General features: G+C 42.2%; 1 protein-coding gene and 1 long non-coding RNA gene across 5 annotated transcripts in view; one reads left to right on the forward strand and one right to left on the reverse strand.

Annotated features, from left to right (window-relative positions):
• LOC105098005 (uncharacterized) overlaps positions 1-25,368 on the forward strand; it is a 230,439-nt gene that overhangs the window by 145,150 nt on the left and 59,921 nt on the right. The gene's annotated exons all lie outside the window — the stretch shown is intronic.
• The window catches only part of GRM5 (glutamate metabotropic receptor 5), a 384,531-nt gene that overhangs the window by 13,734 nt on the left and 345,429 nt on the right, over positions 1-25,368 (reverse strand). For 3 of the 4 annotated variants that reach the window (XM_064492794.1, XM_031460522.2, XM_064492793.1), the window contains one exon: positions 2,694-2,789. The exons of the other annotated variant lie outside the window; for it this stretch is intronic. In XM_064492794.1, coding sequence (XP_064348864.1) covers positions 2,694-2,789 — 96 coding nt within the window. The remainder of the gene's footprint in view (positions 1-2,693; positions 2,790-25,368) is intronic. 4 annotated transcript variants of the gene reach the window in all.

Genomic DNA, 25,368 nt, shown 5'->3' on the forward strand with positions numbered 1-25,368 from the left:
AGTGGGAGTGGATAAGAAAGAGGGCCTACCAGCTGCTACTCAAAGTATCTATAAAGTCTCACCCAGTTAGCCTTTCCCCAGCTCTCCCATTCAATTCTGGAGCAAGCAGATTGGGATCAACTATTCTGACCCCTTATTTAGAAATAGTTTACATTGCAGTTGTCTCCTTGCTGATATCGTAATACTGTTCTCTTAATGTCTATTTTAAACTCATTTCTATGTCTGTGTGTGCATGTGTGTGTGTGTGTGTGTGTGTGTGTGTGTGTGTGTTTATATGAATAATTATGAAATTGGAACAAAAAGATGCGAAGGCCTTAGAAACTGTGGCCTCTCCTGCTATAAGTCTCCATGCCTTTTTTCCTCCTTGATGGGAAGCTCCCTGAGGGGACTAAAAGACTCCTTCTCCATCCCACACACTCTTTCTCTCTTTGTCAGTTTTTATTTGATGCTAAAGAAATGGGAAGGAAGGAAAAGTAGGAAGGGAAGACCGTTTGTTCCCACTTAACCATGCTTTTCCGTGGGGCTGAGGTGTTTGGCCCAGCGGGACTGTCTGTACTCCAGCGTGCAGGTTCCCCTCTGCCTTGCCATTACCTGGCCGACATCCAGACAAGCGGGGAGACATAAAGCTAAATGGTATCTTACTGCTGATCATTCCCAGTGTAGACACATTGAGTAGCTACTCCTGCAGATCTGGACCGGACCCAAGGAAGCTTGGTCTGATTGACCTGAGGTCCCCTTACCCTCTGTGTCCCACTTCATCCTGTCTCCTCCTCCCCCATTCTCAACCAAGACAGCCTTGAGCAAATCCAGTTGCTGGGCCGATCAGGACTGAGTTCCAGTCCCACGAGCACTGCATGACAGGACTGAGACGTACTATTTGCCATGAATAGCTCATGTCATTCCCTAGGCAAATGGATTATTCCAAAAATATCAGTTTATGGACTGACTAAATCTGAATGACCTTGGAAACTTGGTACACTACAGATTCCTAAGGTATTTTGCCCAATATTTTGCCCCAGGTCGTTTGATAGGCAGCCAAGTTTGCTAGGTTCTTGCTCCCTTCTTAGACGGTTGCCTCAAATCAGAAGTCACTTTGGTCAGAGCCCCTGCGCTCATTTGATGCAGTCATTTTCACCTGGTCCAGCCAACTCTGATGCTGTCTGGCTGATTTTCAAGTGCAGGAATTATGCCACTTTGTCATATCTGGATGGAAGGAAACTGGGGACCCCAGTAGCAGTTTTTTGAGTTTGCTCCCAAGAATGATCGACTGAGGCTTATCTTCCAGACACACTGAGATCCAAGGATAGCCGTGTAAAGGGAGTGTGGGCATAAGGCCATCAGGTCCTCCGGTGTGCACACAAGTGCGCCTGTCCACGTGCACGTGCTCGCACCGCCTTGTCTCTGGGAGCCGCGGACAAAGCCGGACAAGCTCTCCATCAGAGCTGCTATGAAGGATCGCTCAGGCAGTAGGCAGCATAGGTCAGGGCACCATTTTCAGGGGCTGCGATGCGAAAGCCCACCCCGCCCACTGCCCTCCCAAAGTTGTGCACTGTCCTTGGAGAAAGTTAGACGTTATTTTGAAAACCAGAAGGAACCCACTGCTGCAGAATCAAACAATGTTTGGGGGTGGAAGTTCACCGGGATTGAATTCTCTTCTTGCTCTGCAGCTGGTTCTCAGGCTCTGCCCTCAGCACATGCACACACACGTGTACACACTGTACTTTCCGCACTTCCCGTTTCCTTTAATCCATGCTGATTTGCAAGAGCTTCCCCTCCACACCTTTGTACCACAGGCAGATTGGGAAATACCACAGCAAATTAGAGGTGGAGAGTGAGTTCATGGGTGATGATCTCCCAACTCAGGGCTTCTCCAGGCTCCTGGAACTGTTTAATGCCAGTCTTGGAAGCCTTGATCTCCAGAGCCCTTTTCTCGAAACCCCATCCCATGCAATAAAGCACGTTTATTTCATGCAACACGGCTCAGCTGATGCTTAGAGTTCCAGCTACCCCCGGTTGGGCACAGCTTGGTTGGGAGTGCCTGGTATGAAGGAACATGCACAGCACAGCGACAGAGAGTGTCCCCCACCAGACACAGAGAAGGAAAGGGGCTGCAAAGCTACGGTAGCTAGAGGAGGACCAGCTTTCCTGATCTCAGGTCACGAAAAGCCTCTTGCTTCTACAGTTCACCAGTTTGGCAGAGCATTTGCCCTTGGCTGTGAGATGGCATTTTACATTCAAAGTAAGTCAGATTAATTCCCAGGCTTGCCCGGCATCAAGGCGGGAGTCTTCCCTCGACTACAGACCTTCCCTCAAATCCAGTCCTAGGCTTTTTGCATTTGTTTTGTTAAGTGATCAGACAGTCCTGAAATGTGAATTTCCTCCAATCTCTTCCACTCTGCAAACTCCGCAGAAGCATTTGACCAGTCAGTTAAAATCCACAGGGGAGCGGACTGCGAGCTGAGGCCTCAGACATGCAAAGCGCACAGCCCTGGGGAGCAGCAGCGTCCCATCACTGTACACGAGGACGGCATGAGCTTTGCAAGTCAAACACACACAGAAACCCAGCGGTGGCCCGGGGGGGACACACTGTATGGGAGGCACAGCTGAGTGGGACCCGGCCCGGGGAGCCACCTGCTCCTGCGGCTTGCGGACATTTAGTTCACAGCACCTCAGGCCACTCACAGTTTGCTTACCTGCTCATTGTCGCTCTCCCACCATTCCCCATACTCCCTTTGGGGGTGAAACACTCTATTTCCGACTTGTGCTGGGCCAGTCTCCTGTCTTTGTACCTGGTGAGCATGAACAGGACAGGAGCAAACAGAAAGATGTGATTGTGTGCTTAACTGGCCGGGCCGGGGGAGAGCTGGGGCTGCGGAGGGTGGCCCCGCGCCCCGAGAGGGTTCCTGCTTTCCCTGCGATGTCTGACCTGCCATACTGCAGATGACTGTGATGGTGTGTGGATAACACTGGGTGGCAATTTTGTCACTTCTTGGTTAAGCCATGTGTGATCTACCCTTTTGCATTGCCTACTGATCACATTTAATGGTCAATGGTAAAAGGAATGTAATTCTTAGCATCTAAGAAACAGATGAATATTGATAAGTTAGAATTTATTTCATGTTTACCATGTGCCAGACATGGTGCTGGGACTTTGCCTAAATGGAGTCCTGGCAGCAACTCGAGGCAGAGCTTCTGTTACGATTATATCCATTTTAAAGAAGCAGAAACCCAAGATTACAAGGATTAAGAAGACTGACCAAGGATTTTGAACATGGGGATGTGAGTTTGAACCTACACTTTTAGCCATTATAATGTGTTGCCTTCCAGTTTAAAAAGTCATTCTTATCACTAATGAACCTTCACTGAGAGGGACTATGAGCATATTACTTTAGAGACTGGTGATGCCCAAAGAGAAAAGTGAGGTCCATGGCTGTGAGAGGTTTCTGTAACCATCAAGCTGATGTCTGACGGTCAGCATTGGGCTACCTGCCCTGTGGAGGGCGGCTCCGGCAGTTTTCACAGGAATTGGCAATTCGCCACACCTGGAAAGTATTAGACAGATGTTCCATCTAAGGTAAGCAGTGAGATTCCCAGCGTTTGTCTGCTATGTGGTGCATCAGGATGGGCCCTTATATTTGTATGGCAATTTTCAGAGGCAACACACTTTCACAGAAAGAATCTCTCTTTTTATCTTTATTCATCAGTTTAAGCCTGTGGGGTAAAGAGGCACTGTTCTCCCCATTTGCCAAACGCAGATACAGAGACTTACTGAACTGACTTGACCAAAATCATAAGCCTAGTCAGTACAGAACAGTAGTCAGTCGAGCTTGCAGGGGTCCAAGAGTCTTAAGGGTTAGGACCTTTCTTACCTTTTCCCCTTCGAAACCTGGAGCCTGCTCTGAAGCTGCTTCATCCACTTCCCTGGGATTCAGCAGGCAGCGAGCAAGTGCCTTACTAGACTTACTATCAGAAGATTTGTTTACCCTTGATAGAGTCACTTTTTAAAAAAACGTTTCTTTTCCTGCTGTCTCAAAATTAATATTAGATAAGACAGAATGCAATAAAATTAAAATCATCCTTTGTCCTGGGATAAAGACCTTCCTCCTAAATTTTCTCTCTTCTAAGATGTTGAAAGTATTTAGTATTTGAGTGAAAGTGAAATGGCTTATTACATCAAGCAAAATGGATGGAGTGGATTACCTTCTTCAGTGGACAAAATTCTAGGCAAAGGGCTTTTGTCCTGGGGATATAGAGATAAATAATCCACAGGTCCTGCCCCCTAGTGCTCACAGTCTGGTGGGAGAAGGACGGGGAGAAGATAATGTGTACAAAGTAGCTTTAGGTCTAGGCCGGAGAGAAGAGAGGAAAAGAAACTTTCTTAGAGAAGGTACAGCATCTGACCAAACCAGACTGAGCAGCCTTTGTTTCACCAAAGAAAACCCTTTAGAAGAGGCTCTCTTGTGAAGTACCCACCATTGAGGGACGTTCCACATTTCAATAGAAAATATTTTGTGCTTACTTGTGAACTGGGTTGCACAACCAGAATGCTGCTCTATAGCTTAAATTAAAAGAACATTACTATCTATTAACAGAATAATAGAATTATTCATGGTAATCTAGTTCCTTAAAAAGGGATCCTTAAAGTATTTTTGAATATCTTCTGTTAGGTTAATCTCCAGTTAATTTAAGTCTTTTCATAGATATTTTAGGACATCTATACTCTTCATGTTCATAACTATCTGTCTGTCTCTCACACTCTCATACTCTCTCTCTCTCTCTCTCTTCCAGGTACCCTTACTTATGAAACAGATCCTAAACAGATAGATTCTATTCTATCATAACCCAACCTCCTTTGGTAAAGGATTCTACAAAACAAAAAATACAAATCCCAACTTATTCCAATAAAGCAAGAGATACATTAGACTTTTTGGAACTTTCAAGTAGTTCTTGTATGCATAGCAAGATAAAAATAAATATCATTTGCAGATTGGGAAGCTTTGCTTCAGATGGAACCCTTCCTGCCTGTCTATAACTATAATTACATCTCAACTATGTTTACCAGGCACTTAAATAGACTACATTTTCATTCATTCACTCATTCATTATTCCACTCACCTATCATGTGCTGTTTAAAGTAACTAATAATGCTATTATAGTCCCTGCTGCAGATGCACAATTCTTTCTATTTGGGTTTATTTCAGAAATATAGAACTGTCAGTTAAAAATAGTTGAAGCTCACAATAGTCAAGACATGGAAACAACCTAAATGTCCATTGACAGATGACTGGATAAAGAAGATGTGGAATATATATATATATATATATATATATTCCACATTCCATTATATATATATAATGGAATATTACGCAGCCATAAAAAAGAATAAAATAATGACATTTGCAGCAACATGGATGAAACTAGAGGTTATAATATTGAGTGAAATAAGTTAGACAGAGAAAGACAAATATCATATGATATCACTTATATGTGGAATCCAAAAAAATAATATAAATCTTATTTACAAACCAAAAATAGACTCAGACATAGAAAACAAACTATGGTTACCAAAGGGGAAAGGGCAGGGGAGGGATAAAATAGGAAGTTGGAATTAACAGATACACATTATGATATATAAATTAGATAAACAACAAGGTCCTACTGTATAGCACAAGGAACTATATTCAATTTCTTATAATAACATATAATGGAAACAAATCTGAAAAAAAAAAGTATGACTGAATCACTTTGCTATATACCTGAAACTAACATTGTAAATCAACTACACTTCAATAAAAAACAAAATTGAAAAATATAATAGTTGAAGCTTTTCAGAGTTTATAGCTAATAAAATATCAATCAAAATTATTTCTCTTATATAGTAAATTCATGTATCTTTTAGGCACTTACTAAACATAGATATGTGCACATGTATGCACAGATATACACACATACTTGTGAGGCGCTGTTTGAAGTGCTTTACAAATATTAACTCAATTTTCAAATAAAATGCTTTGTAACTACTTTCAAAGTCATAATAGAAATAATAATAACAACACAATATTGAATATGCCAGGTTCTTCTCAGTATATTATCCTCAATTCCTAAAACTGCCTTACAAAATAGGTGCTATTATCCTCATGCCAAAAAGGCAGGCATTGAGGATCAATGCCGGTAAGACGAAGCTCACACCGTTTACGAGTGGGGAACCCAGGATAAGAAAATATGCCTCTCTGATTGCACAGCTCATCTTATTTCCATTCAACTTCCCTGTAAGTAACAATATCAGTAATTTTAGAAACAAAACTGTGAAGGCTTATTATTCACCTTTCTCACCTTGGCCTCATTTTGCAAATAAGTAACAGGGTTAATAAGGATGGCTAGTGGAGGATCTAGTATAGGCATTCATCTGTGTTCCCTCACTTGGGTTCCAATAGATGCACTACATATGTTTAACTTACAGCTTTCAAACCACTTACTGAGTGCTCCACGTGCAAGGCACTGTGATAAGGAGCACGTGGGTAACTCTGTGGCACTGATAAGTTCACTGTCTAGAGTGGGAGGATGAAATGTAAATGGATAATTTTTAAATGATGTGAGAAGTTTTATTATAGAAACAAATACAAGAAGGACTCCCAACCAATATTAGAATAGCAGGAAAAACCTTGATGAGGGACGGTCCTCAGATAAATCTTGAAGGTCGATCACAAAGGCAGTGTGAAAAGACAGGTAGGCAGGCAGAAGAAATATCAAGAGCAAACACATGGAGAGGCTTAGTAGCATGGTGTGTATGGGGAAGCAGTGCTTGGTATTTTTTACTGTAATCAAGTGTAAAATGAGACAAGGTAAAAACGCACTGTGTGGATGGAGAGGGATCTAAAAGGTAGCTCATGGATGAATTTATACTATAGGCTGTGAGAGTCCACTGTGAGATCTTCAAGCCAAGAAAAAAAAATGTGGTTAGAATGTGGTTAGAGTTGACATTTAGATAAAAGACTATGGATTTAAGGGAACAGAACTAGGGATAGACTCATTCTATTGCAATGGTTCTTGTGAGAGATGATGAGAAAATTCCTTGGGGTATTGATATGGATGAAAAGTAGAGAACAGTTTCAAAAATATAAAGGAGGTAAAATGAGTAGGATTTACTGATGAATTTAAGAGAGAGAAGTGTAGAATGCCACTCAGTTACTGCCTTGGGTGGTGCACATAACTAAGTTACGAAAATATAAGAGAAGGAGTATATTTGGAGGAAGAAATAAAGAGCTTCATTTTGGAAGACTGGGTTTGAGATGCTGGTAGAACACATAACTGAACAAATTCAATAGACACTTGGATTTAAGAATCTGAAAGTTAGGGGACTGTTACATTCTTGGGAGCCATAAGCGTACAGATGGTTACAAATACCACAAAAATGTTGAAAGTGCCCACAGCGAGCAGGTCAGCTATGGAGTGGCGGGGGGCAGGGGCTTACAGATTTGCTCATTCTTCCTGTTCGAAACTTCTATTACACCGTTAATGTGAGCATTCCCTCAAAACATTTTCTTAGTGCCTACTATATGCCGGATACTGAATTCAAAGTTCTTCAATCTGCTCTCTCTCTCTATTTTTTTTACAGTCTCCAGATTTCTAGATCTGTGCTCAGTATAGCTCTGATGCTTTGGTTTCTGGGCGATAAACTTGACATGAAAAACTGTCACAATAATTTTAATAGGTTTAAGAATGATTTGGTCTGAAATTAGCTTTAGCTGCCTTCTGCGAGGATTTTTGCTGTTTTCCTTTGGTACCTCCTTTGTCCAGGAAGCTCTAGTTCCTCTTTATTCAATCCTACAAGAACCCATGTTCATTGGCTGAACTGAAAAAATATGCGGGTAATCACTTAGGACTGGAAGGTAAATACAGTTTCTCCATAATGATTTGAATGGCAAAATTCCATTTCTTCACTCCCTTTCCCCTGTCTCTACCAATATTTACTAGATATTGGATTACTGAAATTTCTATATAGGCTATGCGGTCCCAAATGAGTCCAGAATGAGGTGAAAGACTAGAATAAGATGAATACATTCAAAGAAAAATGTGTACATTAGGTGAAACAGCAGGTATTGTGGGGATGATGCCTGACGCTGGATGGATAGAAATAAGGACTCCTTACGTGAAGGAGGTTCAGGTAATGAGTCTACCAGAGGTAGGATGGCTAAAATGATCATTCTAGTTGCACTAGAATTTAATTATTACAACTGAAAACTGAGCCTATGGGGATGGTTTGCCCTTTATTCGGCACTAAAGTAACCCAGAACAACAGCAGAGCTTGGTGCAGACAGAAATTCTTTACCCAGAAGTTGGCAGTAAAGAGTAATTATAAACACAGTCGAAAGATGGAGGGGTAGTTAGATGTCAAGAGCCTCGAAGAAGGTGGTTTTTAGCTTTTACTTTCCTACGTAAGATGTAAGATGTGGAGGATGCCTGGAAGCCGCACAGAGTTGCTGATTCCCAGCTCTGAGCCCCGAGGAGTACGTGATGTGGTAGACGAGTAACCTATGAAAGGGCTGCAGGGGAGGGAACCAGGTTTTGCAGTAAAACACAGTAAATGGGGTGTTTAGTGAAGAAGTTGAAGATGAAGGAGGGTCTTTGTCATCAAACAGGGATTACAGACAGGGCCTTCAGATGGCTGGAAGGGAACAGTCCAGTGGGTGAAACAAGGACCAGCATGTGTAAGTGGAATTCCCCTCCAGGGTGCTACTTCTGAGATGCTAGGGAGGTTCCACTGCTGAATTCTCTCACCCGCCCCTGACATCAAGCGCAAAGATGTTCCATCTTCCACGGGGGAGGAGGCTCATGGAGCAGATCCTGCTGAGAGTAGAGATCCCATATTTGGAGGGATGTTTTCTGATAGACACTGCAGACTCTCTAAGAATATGGCTGAGATGAGAGGGGAAAACCAGCACTGAGATCCCAGAGGTCTCAGCTCTAGAGAGGGAAAGGGACAGAAAAGGAGAAAGCTAAGGGTGCCAGAGGCACATTTCCTCAACTCCACACTTTCACGAAGGCCTTGTCCATCTCAGGGTGTTGTTCTTTCCAAAACTTACCGTGAGAAACAGTTTTGCTTTACCATCTTCTCTCCCACACTGACTTACATGGTGCCCCACACTCCGCTCCTTGCAGGAGCATTGAGCTAATTCTTTTGAACTCTTACAACCCTTGGCCATTTTCTATTCCCACATTAGGTGTCGTTCAGTTTAGTGAAAACCACAGAGAGCTATTTCCCCCATGTGTAGAGGGCATTGTACACATATTTTACTTTATCATCCTTTAAAATATTTAGAGAAAAAAACCAACATGGTCTCTCTTGGAAATCAATGAAAGGGAGGTGGAAAATGCTGGAGATCCCATGTGTGCTTTCTGTGCAAATTCAGTATGGAGTGGCTACTAATGGGGGAGGACAGAAGGGTTGGGGAGTTAGTGGGTAGGAGAGTATCCCTCAAGGAAATCTCTCATTTAAGCTGTTATAAATGCATCTCATTTACAAAGTAAATTTCAATCCTCTTTTTCCTCAAGTACTTTCTATTATTCAGAATAAAAGTATGGTATGAGCAGAGAAAAATGATATGGAAGGAAAGAGCCTTTTTGGCCAATAAAGTAAAAATTATTGAAGTAGTTATGGAAGAAATCACTTAGAAAGTCACAGAAAACCCAATAAGGTTGCTGTGAAGAAGGCAGAGTTTTGAGGCTAAGATTAAGCACAAACCTGGAAAAGTAGAGAATTTTAAAAAATGATGAATGAAAAAAAAAAAAACTTGTGAATGAATGTGTGGATGAATAAATGAGAAACATGGCGAAGTAGCTGGAGGGGTTATCAAGTCTCCAAAGGGCTTTGTCGTTTGTTTTGCTTGGTTTTCTTTTTAATAAGTGGAAACTGAGGCAACTGTGTAGACTTAGGTTGAGACCTAGAAAGAGAGAAAAAATTAAAGATGTTTGGGGAAAGGGAATAACTAATCTAGAGTTTTGAGATAAAATAATTATAGAGAAAAAGGAGGAAAGAACACCCTTCTTTCACTTACACTTCATGATTAACCAGTCAGCATATCCCGCCGGCTCCATCTTCAAAAAATACCCAGAATAGGACTGTTTCTTAGCTCCTCCTCTATTTACTACCCTGGTCCAAGTCACCATCATCTTTTACTTTGAAAATTATAATAGCGTCCCAACTGGTCCTGCTTCTGTCCTTACGAACAGCCTCCCCCGCAACCCCCAACCCAACCCAACCCAACCCAATCTCTATACAGGAACCAGAACACTCTTGTCAAAACAAAAATCCTTTTATATCACTTCTCTGCTCAAAACTCTCAATTAGTTACCCACCTCTCTGAGTAAAATAAAATTTCTTATATTGGTTTACAAAGTCCTATACAATCTTCTGCCTCCCCCATTATTCCTCTGATCCCATAACTTAACATTTCCCCCGCTTTCCCACTTCGTTCTGCTTGGAGACAGCAGGCACCCTCCCACCAAAGGGCCTTTGCTTTGGCCTTTTCCTCTGCTTTCAGTGCTTTTCCCCAAACCATCCTGAGGGATTACCTCTTTTAAATCTTCTCTCAAATGTCACTTTCTCAGTATAGCCTGCCATGACCACTCTATTTAAAAATGCGACAGTGACCCCACTGTTCCTGCTCTTCCTGTCGCTCCCTGCTTTGATCTCACCCAACATCGTTTATATTTAACTTAGTTGTTTTATTTACTGTCTGTTCTTGCTAGGAGGATCTTCAGCAGAATGTGAGCTCTGTGAAGGCATGGACTTTAGACTCTTTTCTTCACTGCTGTCTTTCCAGTGCCCGTGACATTGTCAAGCTTCTTACCAGTGATTATATTTGTTGACCGAATACACGTATGCATGCACGCGTGAATGAACGAACGAAAGGAGAACCACGTTATGGGAAAATGTTCAGGTGGGGAGGAGGACAGACCAGCGAGCTCATGATAAATGGCATTAAATCTCTCAAAGTTGGAGGGATAATCAATGAGGGTGGAATGGGTGGAACCTGAGGTTTGAGAACGCATGGGTAGAACAGTGAAATAGCCACCTTGGGCAAGAAGCTCATGGAGTAAGCAAAAGACAGAGGGGAAATGACTGGCAGGCAGTTAAACACAGGAGGTTGTATAAAAGATGCTTGTTTTTAAAAATGTATTTGTCTCTTCTTCACATAGTTCCCTTTGTAAAAATGAGCCATCCCATTCTTACATTCAGGATGTAGTTGCTAATTAGACCAAGATGAGAACCGAAACCCCGTTTGCTTATCAGTTTCAGCCAATGATCACAAGAGAGGGTCTTCTGGAGTTTTCTAACAATTTTTTCAGTCTTATCAAGAAAACACGGGAGAACATGGTCCTTTTTTGCGACAGACAGTTGTTTAGATGTGACACCTGACAGTGCTACAGCCGTGCTGCAGGCATGGAGAAGCTAAGCCAACATTCCACAAAATGATGGAAGAGTAGAGGAATGTAGATCCTAGACAAGGTCTCTGAGCCACTGAATTAGCCTCTTTTAACTCAGAACTTCTTTTTATGTGAGATTAGTTTCCTTATCACATAAGCCACTTTGAATTAAGATTTAGACTCTCTGATACTCACATCCTCCTACATCTTACGTTGCCTTCATTACTTTTTCTACCAAGGTTGAGTCCAAGAAGTTCTAAGGTTATAACAATTTATAGCATTTACTTATGTTTAGATATTTACAAGGTGTGTGTGTGTGTGTGTGTGTGTGTGTATTTATGAAAACCCTTAAGAAGCAAGTTACTAACAAATACTTTAGTCTTACCCAGTCATTTGTATTCTCTTAAATATTGTTCTTTTTAACACATGTTCTTGTGTATAAAAAGAGTATGGGAGTCTTCACAGATTAGATTTGCATAGAAAAAAACAAGAGGGAGATAGGTAAAACAAAGAATTGTTTTCTTTAATCCACATTTAAAGCATACCTAAGCACTTGGCCCTTAACAATCATGATAAAAACACCACTGTTCACTTGCTGTAAGCTATGCTAATCACAACCAGTGCAATATTGGGATTTATAAGAAAATGTGTAAGATTTCAGGGGACCAAAATATACTTCTCATGGACATCTGGTCTTCCTCTGCTGTTCTTGGCTCACAGCTCTAAAAACTCTTGCAATTTCCTAAGTATTGAGAATGATCAGGATATCTTCTGTGATGTTAACCAGGGGACTGCTGGAGCTCTCCTAAGGATGGGGCCCGGTTGCCAGTGGACCCAACCATGAGATGAGAGGGTTAGAGGTTTCAGTCCTGCCTTTTTGACCTCCAGGGAGAGGGGCTGGAGATTGATTTCAGTCACCAGTGGTCAATGACTTACTCAAGCCTGCCTGTGTAGTGAAGCCTCCACAAAAACCCAGAGGAAGGGTTTGGAAAGCTTCCAGGTTGGTGCCCTGGTAGAGATGTTCAGAGAGTAGAGGGCCTGGAGAGGGCATGGAAGCCCCGTGTCTCTTCCCACGTAGCTTGCCCTACGCATCTCTTCCATTTGACTGTTCTGAGCTGTATCTTTTTACAGTAAATCTAGTAAGTACAGTTTTTCTCTGGGTTCCTTGAACCATTAGCAAATTTATCCAAGCCAAGGTAGGGATTGGGAGGACCTCTGATTTATAGCCAGTCATTCAGAAATACAGGTAACAACTTGGACTTGTGACTGGCTCTGAGGTCCAAGGAGAGGGGCATGGGAACCTCCATTCTATAGATGGTCGGTGACAGCTGTTGGGGGAAGGCAGACTTGTAGTACGAGCCCATAACCTGTGGGATCAGACGCTAGCTCCAGGTAGGTAGTGTCAGGATTGAATTGGAGGACACCCAGCTGGCGACCAAGGAATTGCTTGTTGGGGTGGGGAAGCACCACCTCCCCACCCCCAAACACTACTGGAACTGGGGCCAGGGACCCAAAACAACCAGTTACTATGTGTTTAGTGTTGCATTCTTAAACTGATTAACTAGTGATTTTTGGTCACATACCTTTGCAGAGTTGGCATTAGTGCATATATTTGCCAAAGATTCCCCTCAATTACCTTTCATGTCATTAGACTGAGAAAGTGTCCAAAAAAAAGAAGAAGATGAAGGAGAAGGAGGAGGAGGAGGAGAAGAAAACAAAGCTTACTGTCCCTGTGTACGGTCCCTTACCTCATCAGTTACAGATCCATGTCAGAGCGGTCCTGGTTCTACTCAGTGATGACTTTGGAATTCTCTTCCAGGCACCATCATATCTAAGCTTGATTATAGCAAATTTAGGAGCCAGTTTTTATTTCTTAGTCCCCCCTTTCCCTTTGCCTCCCTGGCTTTGGACAGGATGCTTCTGCCTTTAGTTATCAATCTTGACTTCGCTCCAGTCATTGTTTTCACTGCCCCTTTGTACCGGTACAACCTCTATAACAGCTCTGGACACGTTCAACCCTGTGCCCACATGGTTTCCTCAAACACCAGGCTAGACCTCAGCTTCTGGATGACAGGCAACGTTCAGATTAAACACCTACCCACAGGTGAGATCGTCAGTGATCACCCAGAAACACAGTTTCTAATTTTAAAATGTCTCAGGCAGAATGCACACGCTGCATTTTATTTTTCAGATTTATTGCCCCATTACCTTTAGGACCATCCTAATTTTGGATCCTGACAGTGATAAAGTGAGGAGAGAAGCTATGATGTACATCTGAATGAGATTTAAAATACTGCAAAAGCTTTTCCTATACCATTTAATTCTCTCAACAAACTAAGTAATGTAATTCTTATCCTCACCTTTCAGATATGGAACCCACGGCTCAGAAAGCTTCTCAGTCTGGCCAAGGCCTCACAGGTGGTAGAAACGGGGCCAGAAACCAGATGTCTTACTGCCAGACATCATGCTCCTTATTAACACCGCCCTTTTCTCTTCATTTCATGCTGGGAAAAAACCCTTATCTAAATAATCTGATAACCCATTTGAGAGACCGAAAAGGTCATACCCGAAAGTAACAGTGTGTACTTAGTGGAGTTAGGCTTTGAGCACAATATACACTTATTTTTTTCAAAGGTCAAATTTGACTACACAGTGTCCAATTGCAATAAATCACCCTCTAGGCCCCTGGCCATTCCTCTGACTGGAGTTTGCAGACACGGGAACACACAAAGATCCAAGGCTTTGAAAGAGGCATTGCTGAGAAGACCAGTGTCGATGTGTGGGATCCTGTGTGAAGAAGACAGACAGGACTGTTTTAGCAATGCTAAGGTGTTACCGAGGGAGCTGCAGAAAAGCCCAAGTCATCCTTTCAAGTCAAATGGATCAAAAGTGGATTCTAGATGTAAACAGAAGGAAAGTTCTTAAGAATGAATCTTCAGTTCAGAGGCGAGGAGTAAGGCCAAATCTAGTTCCTTAGAACAAAAGTCATACTGCGAAGTAGTTCCCATGCCCATCTCACCCTGCTGCCCTCTCTGTGCCCAGACACAGGGAAGCGTGTCAGAGCGGTTTACCATGTGTCCCTGCAGGGCTTGTGGTCTCCATATACAGGAAAATGGCGTTTGCCCAGACTTGACATGTCAAGTTGATTCATTCAAAGATTTCAGGTTAAAAACAAAAGTTGAGCACGATTAATAGGCCCAGAAAATAATGTCAGAAATGAATGTAAGTTGTGAAAGTATTTGAGAAGCGGCAGGGAACATGGGGCTCTGTCCTCTGTAAAACAAGAGGAAAGTAAAAGTGGACAGGTTGGGGAAGCAGTGCAAATAAGCAGTTAAAATTGTAAAGAATTGGCAATGTTGACCCAGTAAGTCTATTCGGAGGAATTTATGCTAAAGAAATGATTCAGCAGAAGCTCAAAGGCTTCTGTAACGAAGATTTTTCCCTTCAGTGATAGAGAAGATGGCGAAAACAATACAGAACAAGAGCAAACAGACCACTGGAGAACAGTTTAATACATTACAGCACAGCGATGTTATGGAAATGTGTTAAATTTTGTATTGAGTATAGCCTTTCATTTAGCTTCCAGAGAATTCCCAAAGGATGCATTTTTAACCCCATTTATGATGAGAACTTGTTCTCGGATATGAATCATCTTCAGTCATTGCCTTTTCACTGTGTACTTTCCCTTCAACGTTGCTGTTTGTTTCACAGTCAACAGAAACCCAGGAAGACACAGATTTTAAAGCCAATTCTAAGGTGCTTTACAAGCTTACACAATATTCGGAAAAGAGAACACTTGTCAGGGAGGAGCGAATGTTGGCCAGAGGGAGGGTCTCCACACCAGAACAGGATCAGCCAAAAGGCACGTGGCAGTGGCATTAGTTTAAAATGGCTGCTTTCTGTTTTAGGATTGCGGAATTTTCAGACAAAATAATTTATTCTTCCTAAAGACGGATGAGTAGTTTTCCAACAGGAAATTTTTCTCACTTATTATTTATTTATTTATTTTGGTGCATGAAGACTGGAAAAGCTTTGCAGTCATACCAAGCTGGTAATAATGACAGTGGGAGCCAATGTTCACTGAGCACGTGGAATAGACCAAACGCATTCTAAGTACCCAGACTCACTGATTTAATCACTGCAATGGCAATGATTGCCTTTGAATTAGGTACTATTTTTACCCGTATTTCACAAGTAAGGAAGAACCAGGACACAAAGATTAAGTAACTTGTTTCTCACTCAAAGGCTGGTTGCAAACACTAACTGAGCCATTTGCAGGGCTCAGGTCTGTCTTTAAACGGCTTAAGGCACACCAGTAACCATGCTGTTTTTCAATCCCTGTCATCTTTTTCTTCATCTCCTGGCTTGAGCCCCTGCCTCTGCTCTGTTTTGACCCTTACTACCGGCATAGACAGGGGGCCTGATCGCCGTGGTACTGAGCGTGGTTACAGTCTGCACTTAGAAACTTGTCTCCATCTGGGTCTGTTGGAGCCCACAGCTCAGTGCTTCTTTCTCTAGAAGCAGATTTGCTCTGAAGCTAATGGAGAACCAGGGCCCCTCACGCACAGCAGCCCCTTGCAAGGCCCTGTTCCTGTTTTTGTATTCACATCCTGCCATCTTTTTCTCAGTAGAGCCCCCCACCCCGCAATGGCGTGAACTTGAAATCTCACGAAACCCCGCTTCCCAGAGTTTGCCTCCCTTCTCATTGGGCTACCATAAATAAAGTAGCTGTGCCATGTACACGTGCTGATGCTTTCTGAATTACAATTTCCTTATCTACAAAATGGAAATGTTGGGGATCAGGTGAGATAACTTATGCCAAATCTTGATCTTAGTAGGTGGATATTAATGTTACTCTCCTGTCATTCTGATAACGTCTATATCCAGGCAAGTTTTTCCCAGAGAGTTCTGATACAAAACTATTTTGTCCTGTTCCCTTCACGTGTCCCCTAGTATTTATGAAACCATGAGTCCGCATTTAGAACATGACCCATATCAACTCCACTGAATCTTGTGGATTAATGGCACTTCGATTTTTGGCACCCTCCAGACCTAGCTCATGTGCTCTGTCTGCTCCCACGTGCCCCAGCTCAGGCTGCTGTGGTTTTGGCTGGATTTGAAAATGAGATGGAGACAGATGGTGTTCTCTTTATTTTATCTCAGCCTGTCACCCCCGTTAATCTCTATTCGAGCCCCATTCTCTTCCTTCATAGACTCATTTCAAATTGTAACTAGATATTAGTTTGCTTGCTAGTTGATGCTCTGTCTTTCTCACTCGCCTGTAAACTTCATGGGAGCAAGCACACGTCTGTTCTTTTCACAAACACCTTGCGTGGCGCCGGGCATGGAGCAGTGACTCAACAGAATGCTTTTTTGCACGAATGCAGCCATGAAAATGGTGAAAGCAAGGACGGTTATCAAAGGTGAGGCACTAATATTCATCCGGACTCCATCTAACCTGGCCCTCCCCTTCTGTTGTCCACAGACAGCCACTCACTAGTTCTTCTTACGTCAACAAAACTGTTCTGTTCATCACCCCCTTTTTCCACCAGTCCTTGCCTTTGTTGTTCTCCTCTCATATCCACACACAAAACTTCTTGTTTTCTATTCCACTATCTCTTGACTTCTGAGGAACAAATCGAGTGTTTCCAAATATGAAAAACAATCTCAGTTCCCATTTCTCTCTGGTTTGAAAACCACACGATTTTGACAAGACCAAGACGGACGAGGTAGTGGTGGAAGAGGGAGGCTGGGGAGTTCCCGGTCCCTGGATGTATGTGAGGGGTGAGGGCTGGGGAGGGCGTGCTTCCCGGGGCAGTTACAGCTGCCTAAGAGTAGGAATGACACCCAAAGAGAGGGCAGCAGCCTCGGCAAGTCCTGGGTCTGCCGGGTTGTGCTCTTGCAGGAGCTTTAGCAGGACAGTCTCCACTCCATTGTCCCAGATGGAAGGTATTATTCACTAGTCTGTGACTAGGAAAGACTAGGGACTGCCTTTCACTTTCCTTCTATTCCTCAACCCACTGTTTTAATAGTATCATTTTAATAAAGGGAATTATATTTCTCCTGGTTTAGGACGGTGTCTTGTGGTTTGTTATAATCACATGTAATTACAACAGATGTATTTACTAATTTTGCCATTTCTAAGCAGATTCTGCATTGTTCAGTGTCCATCACAATAAATGGAAAGTGAGATTGTTTTATTTTCATAATGAGAGATAACCAAAAAAATTATATAAAAACGATGCCATAAGGTCTTTTCTTTAGTAAATTTACTTGTGTTTCTTAAGTACTTATTATGTACTAGACACTGACCTGGGAGTTGCATGGTGATCTAGAAAACTGGGAGTTTATAGAGTGTAACAAACTAAGGTATGCAGTCATATAGCATCATGTATACTGCATGTGTACACGTATGTACACAGACACACACAAAGTTGCACACATCTTTCTATGTACTCATATACAAATACACAAATAGGTAGATATACAGGAGTTCTCCAAATTTTTCTAAATGCATCGGGCTGTAGTTTGCTTGAGATAGGCAATACCTTGTAATTGAACACACTGGCTTTGGAGTAAATCAACATGGGTTCGATTCCCAGCGTTACCTCTGACTCGCTGTATGACTCGGGGTAACTTACAGAACTCTTCTTAAATTTCATCTGTGAATCGTGAGGGCAGTGCTCCTTAACTCACAACACTGATGTTTTGCGTGGATTTTTAGCATTCATTTTCACAAAGACACTATGAGGTAGGTACCGCTATCATCCCCAGTTTACGGGGATGATAATAGAAACTGATAGAGATAAAGAAACTGAGTCACAGAGTGGTTAAGTAACTTGCTCCAAGTCACATGGTTAGAAGGGGCAAAGCCTGACATATATCTGGGCTGTTGAACTATAAAGCTTGTATTCTAGAACACTAGATTAAAGAAAATAACCAAAATTGTGAAAGGAATAACTAAAAGAGAAAAGAAAACTCAATCCAAAAAAAATCAAGGAGAAGCCAAAGAACGGGAGAAGGACAAAGAGCAAACGTACGTGCCAAGCACATGGGGCTTTCGTCTCAAACGTCCTGACAGCCCTGGGGAGGGGTGGTGGTGCCTTTATTTAAAAGAGACCTGTAGTTCACATAGCTGACGCGTGTGGATGTTGGAATTCGATCTAGGTCCTTCTGATGATAAATAATATGCTCAGACACATAGTGTGTATCTTCCAGATCTAGCATAGCGCTTGGTTGTGTAGTTGACGTTAAGAAAATACATTTTGCAGCCTCTGAGCTCAAGGAGCTTAGGCTCTAATGGGAACGACAGACACGGCTGCCATAAACCAGAAGGGAACACTACATCCATGGTGAAGACAGCAACACCTATTGCGTGGGTGGCTGGGACGGAAGGCTCCTGGAACTCACGGGGAAAATGTCATGGCGGAGCTTGAACATCACCTGGCCTGGGACAGAGGCTCGTGTGTGCCATTGCACACAGTCACTGCTTGTTGGATGCGTAAATGATAAGGGTTAGTTAAGTGAAAAGATACACTGTTCCTTTCCTGTTACCTTTCCTCCTCACACAGGACCTGTCAGAACTGAGAGGTGTAGCTTTCTCCTTCATCCCTAGAGAGAGGCAGAGTGCTGGGAGGGAGGGGAGTCGGGGGAAAACCAACGAGGCCAGCTCACAGCCCTGATGATTAATGCCAGATCAGGGACTGCATCTCTATCTCCGTGCCCACAGCAGTGACTGGAGCCTGCTAGGGCTCAGTGAAGAAATGTGCTGCATAAAATAGTAAATGAATGAGAAAAAAAAATAGATGGATTTTTTTCGAGGGGAGATCTATGGGAATCAGAGCGGAGAGAAAAAAAAACCCCACTACAACCAGGACCCATCTCACTGTGTTAGCCTTTCCCTGAGGCCTTTCCCTTCCCCTCTCATATAGTTATTTCCTTCTCTGTTCCCCTTACAAAGACTTAAACCACCCACAGCTCTCTCCTGATGTGACTTGCTTACATCTCTGGCTCTTCTGAGAGGAGAGGAGTTATCTAGAGGAAGGAAGGTGCTGTATTCATCTTTATATCTCCAGTGCCTAAAATATCATCTAGCTCATAGCAGACAACACGACGAATGACAGGTCCTCAGCAAACCCTACCTATTTATTATTGCCGTTTGGGTAACAAGCATCACTGAGTAGAGAAGCTTGATTTCCTGTGACTGAGGTCTGCCCAACTCTGCTCTTTCCAGCTCACTTATTACAACTCAGGTCTTTCTTACCACTTGCATTACCAACTTCCTTTAGTTCACTAAGTTTGGTTTTTGATTCCATTCTCCCTAAAACCCTGTACTGATTGCCTCCTGGGGTCTCCTTGAGTGAAACTGCCCACGAACCCCTTTTCTGGCATTTCCGCCCCCTCCTGCGGGGCTCTGCTGCCCTCTAGGGGGCCTGACAATCATGCACGACTCAGGACCCAGGCTGATCTGCGCTCAGCCCCACAGCCCTTGGTTGGACTGATCTGCTCCTGGTAGGGCCACCAGTCCCCTCGGCTCCTTCGCCTGCTCCTGCAGTCCCGGGTTGATGAACCTGTGGCTGTATAGTGTAATGGGTTTAGGAATATGAATTTGGGGCATGAGCAAGCAAGGAGGCTGTCAAGGACTGAAACCCAGCACAAGTGGAGGTTTTGAGGAGGCTGCCGTGGGTCTCAGTGCCCTTGGCACCCACAGGATTGTCAGTTATGGGTACCCCACCTGCATTTTGGTAGTTTACATACTATGTCAAAGTTTATTCGGTGGAATCCAGTATCTGACTAATAACAGCATTCTACCTGCCGAAGGAGCAATGATTTCCACTTTTGCTTGGGCCTCTGGGATGCAAAGAACTTCCTCAAAGAGTCGGGACCCCAGCGGCCTTTTGTGAAAGTCCAAACCAACGTCCGGTTGCCGTACCCAATGGCGACAACGCTGGACTTTAATTTGACTTCCCTGTAACATGGGGACCATTGATCACCACTTCGTTTATGGATCATTCTTTCTACTTTTGTGTTATCATTTGTATCTGGGCCTCAGGTCTACTTAACACTAATATTCAGGAATGCTTTGTCCATTTACCAGACTTTCCTTTATCTAGTCTGTGGGCTTTGCCCTTTGCTCTTCCAAACTACTTCAAACACCAAACCCTCTTGATCTTCGGGCCAGTTTTTCTAGTAGTTTCTTGGATTTGTTCACTTAGATGTCTCTGAGGATTCTCAAATGTAACAACTCCAAAACCAAGCTCATTTTTCTTCAGACTTTCTCTCCTTTACCTTATCGTCCTTGGTCCCAAGATTCCGCTCATTTAGTCCTATTATCACCAAAGGCGAATGGCTCCCCCAACCCTTTTAATTTAATGTCTATCCTGAACTTCTCTCTGAGCTCATCACATATAGTATTAATGTGTGCTAAACTTCAAGCTTGATTTTACCCTTCAAACCTCTCCCCTTCAAGTTGGAATTATACAGGTCCCAATCCTCCCACTTATACGCTCAAAAACCTAGGACTTGTCTTCAGTTTTTCTCTTCCCTGCACATGCAACGTAACAATGGTAGCAATGGGTAAGTCCTGCCGTTACACTTTCTACTTGAAACCATCATACTCTCTCACCTAGCCAGTCACAGTGGACATCCAGCTGATTTTCCCCTGCCCTTCTTTCCACTCTACATTCTGTTCTGTCTGTGGAAATCAGAGGGATCTCCTTAACATGTTAACCTCATTGGGTAACTTCTCAAACCTGCCAAAGCTTCCCATCATATTCAGGACAAAAGACAAAATCTGCACTTCACGTAGTCTGATCTCCAAGTGCCTGTCCACATTCTTCTCTTACCGTTCTCTTCCCTTCCTATTCTACCCCAGCCAAAATGAATCTGCTTCTTCCCTAAAATGCCAGTCTGGTTCCTGCTTCAAGATCTTTTCACTTGCTGTTCCCTCTGCCTGGAGCACTTACCCTCCACCTCCCAGATCGCTGTGCATCTTATTTGCTCACTTCATTGTGCTCTCTGTTCAGTGTCTTCAGAGAGGCTGTTCATGACACCGTATCTAACAGTATCTAACACCTCTCCCCACCCACCTCACTCTAGTCCCTCACCTTTCTCCGTTCTTTTAATAGCACTGACACCTACATGGTGTTGTGTATTTGTTTGCCTTTTATTGTCATTCTCTTTGACTGTAGCTGAAGTTCTGTGAGGGTTGAGAATTTTGTTTTCTTCACCACTTTATCCTCAAAGAGAGAACAGTTCCGGGTACTCAGCACATGCTCAGTAAATAATTGCTGGATGTACTGGTGAATAAAGTCAGGGTGTTGAAATGTATTCCAAGTCCTCTGTCACATAAATTTTCCTTTATCTTCAATGGGACTATATATGTGTGTGTGTATATATCCATATATATAATATATATGTATGTGTATATATATGTATGTAATATATATGCATACATATTATGTAATGTATTATGTACTAGTACTTTTGTTAGTTAATAGAATAGTTAACCTAATGCAGTTTAGTTGTAACTTATCTAAATAAGGCCTTTTTCCTTTAAGAAAGATGTTTATATAAAAACTACAGCATTCAAAACTAAGGCAGAATATTTTTCTGTATACTATGGAGAATTCATAAAAATTGAAGGTGTGAAAGAAATTTAAAAATTTATTACAGAGATAAGACATCACACACAGTATAATAACTTAAAGGCTCTCTATCTTATATATGTACACATATATATAATAAGTGAATGAGGAGGTCATTACTAATGAGCTGTGTATGTCTGGAAGTTCTTTTGACTAGATGGTGAATAATGGCTTTATAAATGGGATAAGCTGGGTCAGGTAAGATGGGTGAAGATGAATTAATTTCACGGTCGGTAAATATTTTGTAGAAGCAGCAATGTACAAGGAGTTTGGGGTCCATGCATGAGGCAGCTTGAGTTATACAAAAGACTAAAGCTCTGGAGGAGCATGCAGTGAGGCTGAAAAGGTAGGGAAGATAACCTGAAGACATTATGCAGAGCCTTGAATTGTCCATAGTGTATTTTTCAACATGTAGGAAGTGAGGAAGCACTGATTATTTCTGAGTCAGTCAAATGTATTGGGTTCATCACTATTACAGTAATTCAGATGCACAGAGAGAAGGTTTTGAATTTGTACAGCAGTTGTGGAAATGAAAATAAGGATAAAAGTGTCTGAAAAAATTTAAAATAGCAACACAAATATCTCAATGGCGTCTAATGTCTGATTAAATATGTTTAAGTTGAAGACAAGGACAAATTAAATACATTTTGAGGGTGGGAAGTAGCACTTGTTACATTTAACAGAAGCACAGAAAAAGAGAAACATTACAGAAGAATTCATTTGCTGTAACTCATGCTCTAAAAGAGTGAGCTTTGGGTGTGTCAAGGTTGAGATGATGCCAGTCATGAAGACAGGACTCTCCAGCTGTCATTTGGACACTCAGGACCAGAGCTCAAGAATGAATGCTTGAGACTTTAAAGCGCAATGATGGCTGAGTTCTCTGAAGAGAAGAACATAGGGAAAAAGGAGCCAAGGACCATGGATTGACCTGAGCGAACACCAACAGCTGGGAGACAGGAGGTGGCCCCAAACAGCCCTGACCTCTGAACCTGTCTATCTCTTATTATCTCTTGCTGGAACTTCTTCTTCTACACACACAACTGAAACACTTTCTTTTCAAAGTTACCTCCTCTTTGAGTTTCTTTAGCGCGTCACTGTGAGTTGAAATTCTCTAATGAAATTCTCTATTTGCAGACCAACAGGAATTTTTTACAGCTAAGGAGTAATGGAGGAGACAATAAGGCAGGTGCAAGGAGCTCGAGGAGTGTCCTGGCAGTCAGGGGTTCAAATTGGCTCAGTCACAAGCTAAGTGTTCAATCTTAGAAAAATGATTTCATCTCTTGGAGTCTGTACAAATTAAATAACATATCACATATAGCAACACAGTACATTGAAGGAGCTCGATAAATGCTGGTTCTCTTCTTCCTGTATGTGTGCATGTGTGTGGGGAAATTGGGAGGAATGCCAGACAAATGGGGAGCCCAATGACTCAGGAAAGGTAGAGAACTTATTTTCGCCAAGAAGTTAGAGAAAAGGATGTTATCTTCTCATTGTTTCTTTCTTTCTCAACAGTTTCATCTTTACCAAGGGAATGAAGTTTTAAGGAAGAGAAGGAATTGTTAGCCCACAGAATTACGCCTGAGGTTATTCTTTCCCATAGGAAATGTTATGTTCTGCAAGAGATATGACTTGCACCCAGATATGATATAGCCAGGCCACTTCCAAGCAGGGCTAAAGCAAATAAAAGGGTTTCTGGAAACAGAATTTTTGAAAAAAAAAAAAAAAAAAAAAAAGCTTTGTTTACCCCACCATCCAGCAATTTATATCAATTAATCAAAAACACTTAATCAAATTCAAGTAATAACAAATAAAACCACTAACATCACATGCAGATTAAAATTCACTGTAATCACAGCATTCAAGAAGATCAATTCATTATACAAAGGGAATGTTTTAGATGCAATTCATCAAAATCATCCAGACACAGTCTGTCATAGCTCCACAAATATACTTCAATTATTGCAGCGCCAAACCATTTAATTAATCATTTCAAAGCATTTCTCTTTCCCCAAATTAAACACCTGAAACATAGCACTATAACCCACCACACCCATATCTTCTTAGCATTTACTTTCTACGTGTCCAGTGAGAAACAGAAGTACATTTAAATGGTATGTTATCAGGTTGAGCAAGACTTGAAAAGTTGACTTATTCTCTTGGAAAATGAACTACCATTGAGTGCCGATTCACCATTAGGGAAGGAACTAAGTAGGTCTTCACCAGTGAATTTTTGCTGGTCACTCAACACGTATTTATTAGAGAATTTGTTAAAACAGGCACTGTGTTAGTTGCTGGTGATGGAGACATAGAGAGCAACGCCTCCAAGAAACTTACAGTCTAGCAGGGAGAAAAGACACACAAACCAACACTAACACAACTTGAAGAGTTCTACACGAGGAGATCCAGAAAGTCCAGGGGAAACACAGTTTACAAAAGAAGTTTATATCTTGACTAGGAATTGGAGGGTAAGAAGGTGTTTTCTAGGTAAAAGGAAGGGAGATAAATACAGATATTAGTAGAGGCACAAAGGATGGACTATATACAGCAGGAGTACCCCCAACAAAGAGATGGCTGAGGCGTGGAGCACTGGGGGAACTGTATGCAGTTTCGCATTGCTAGGATATGGAATATGGAATATGTGTTTGGAGGTGCAGTGGCTGGGGTGGGGCGTTGGGGGACTACGGAACAGATTGGTGGCTGGACCTCAGGTTGAGGAGGTCAACTCTTCAAGGGCTTTGTGAGCCATATGAAAGGGTTTGGGGTTTTTATATTTTAAGGCATGTATACCTACTAATTTGAAGGCTGGGCAATGTGATCAAATCTATACTTTAGGAAGATCACTCTGGCAGCTGTTGGAACAAGGTGTACATCAGTAGTAGAGCTTTAGGACATTATGACAGTCGTTCAGACAATAGCTGATGGGGTCCTGACCTAAGGCAGTATCACTGAGAATGCAAAAGATACAATAAAATCAGCAGAGAAAATGACTGAGGGTTGGGCAACCAGGTTGACGGTGTAGCTTTTATCTAGAGAGGAAATATAAGAGGAAGAAGAGCCTTTGATGATAATGTTTAGAGAAGTGATGATGAAATAATTATTTAATTTCTTGGTCAAAATAATAATTTTCTCCGATGACCTGTCTTAATGTGTTATAATTATCCAGGATGTCAAATACACCTCATTCTAAAAAATTGACTTAAATATTTGCATGAAGTAGGTGCTTAAGAAATACCTGGTGAATTTCAGCTGTCTCTAACCACTTTTGAAAGATACTTTCAACATCTCACACAATTTT

The sequence above is a fragment of the Camelus dromedarius genome, chromosome 12 (assembly GCF_036321535.1).
Source record: "Camelus dromedarius isolate mCamDro1 chromosome 12, mCamDro1.pat, whole genome shotgun sequence".
In the NCBI taxonomy this organism is placed as follows: domain Eukaryota; kingdom Metazoa; phylum Chordata; class Mammalia; order Artiodactyla; family Camelidae; genus Camelus; species Camelus dromedarius.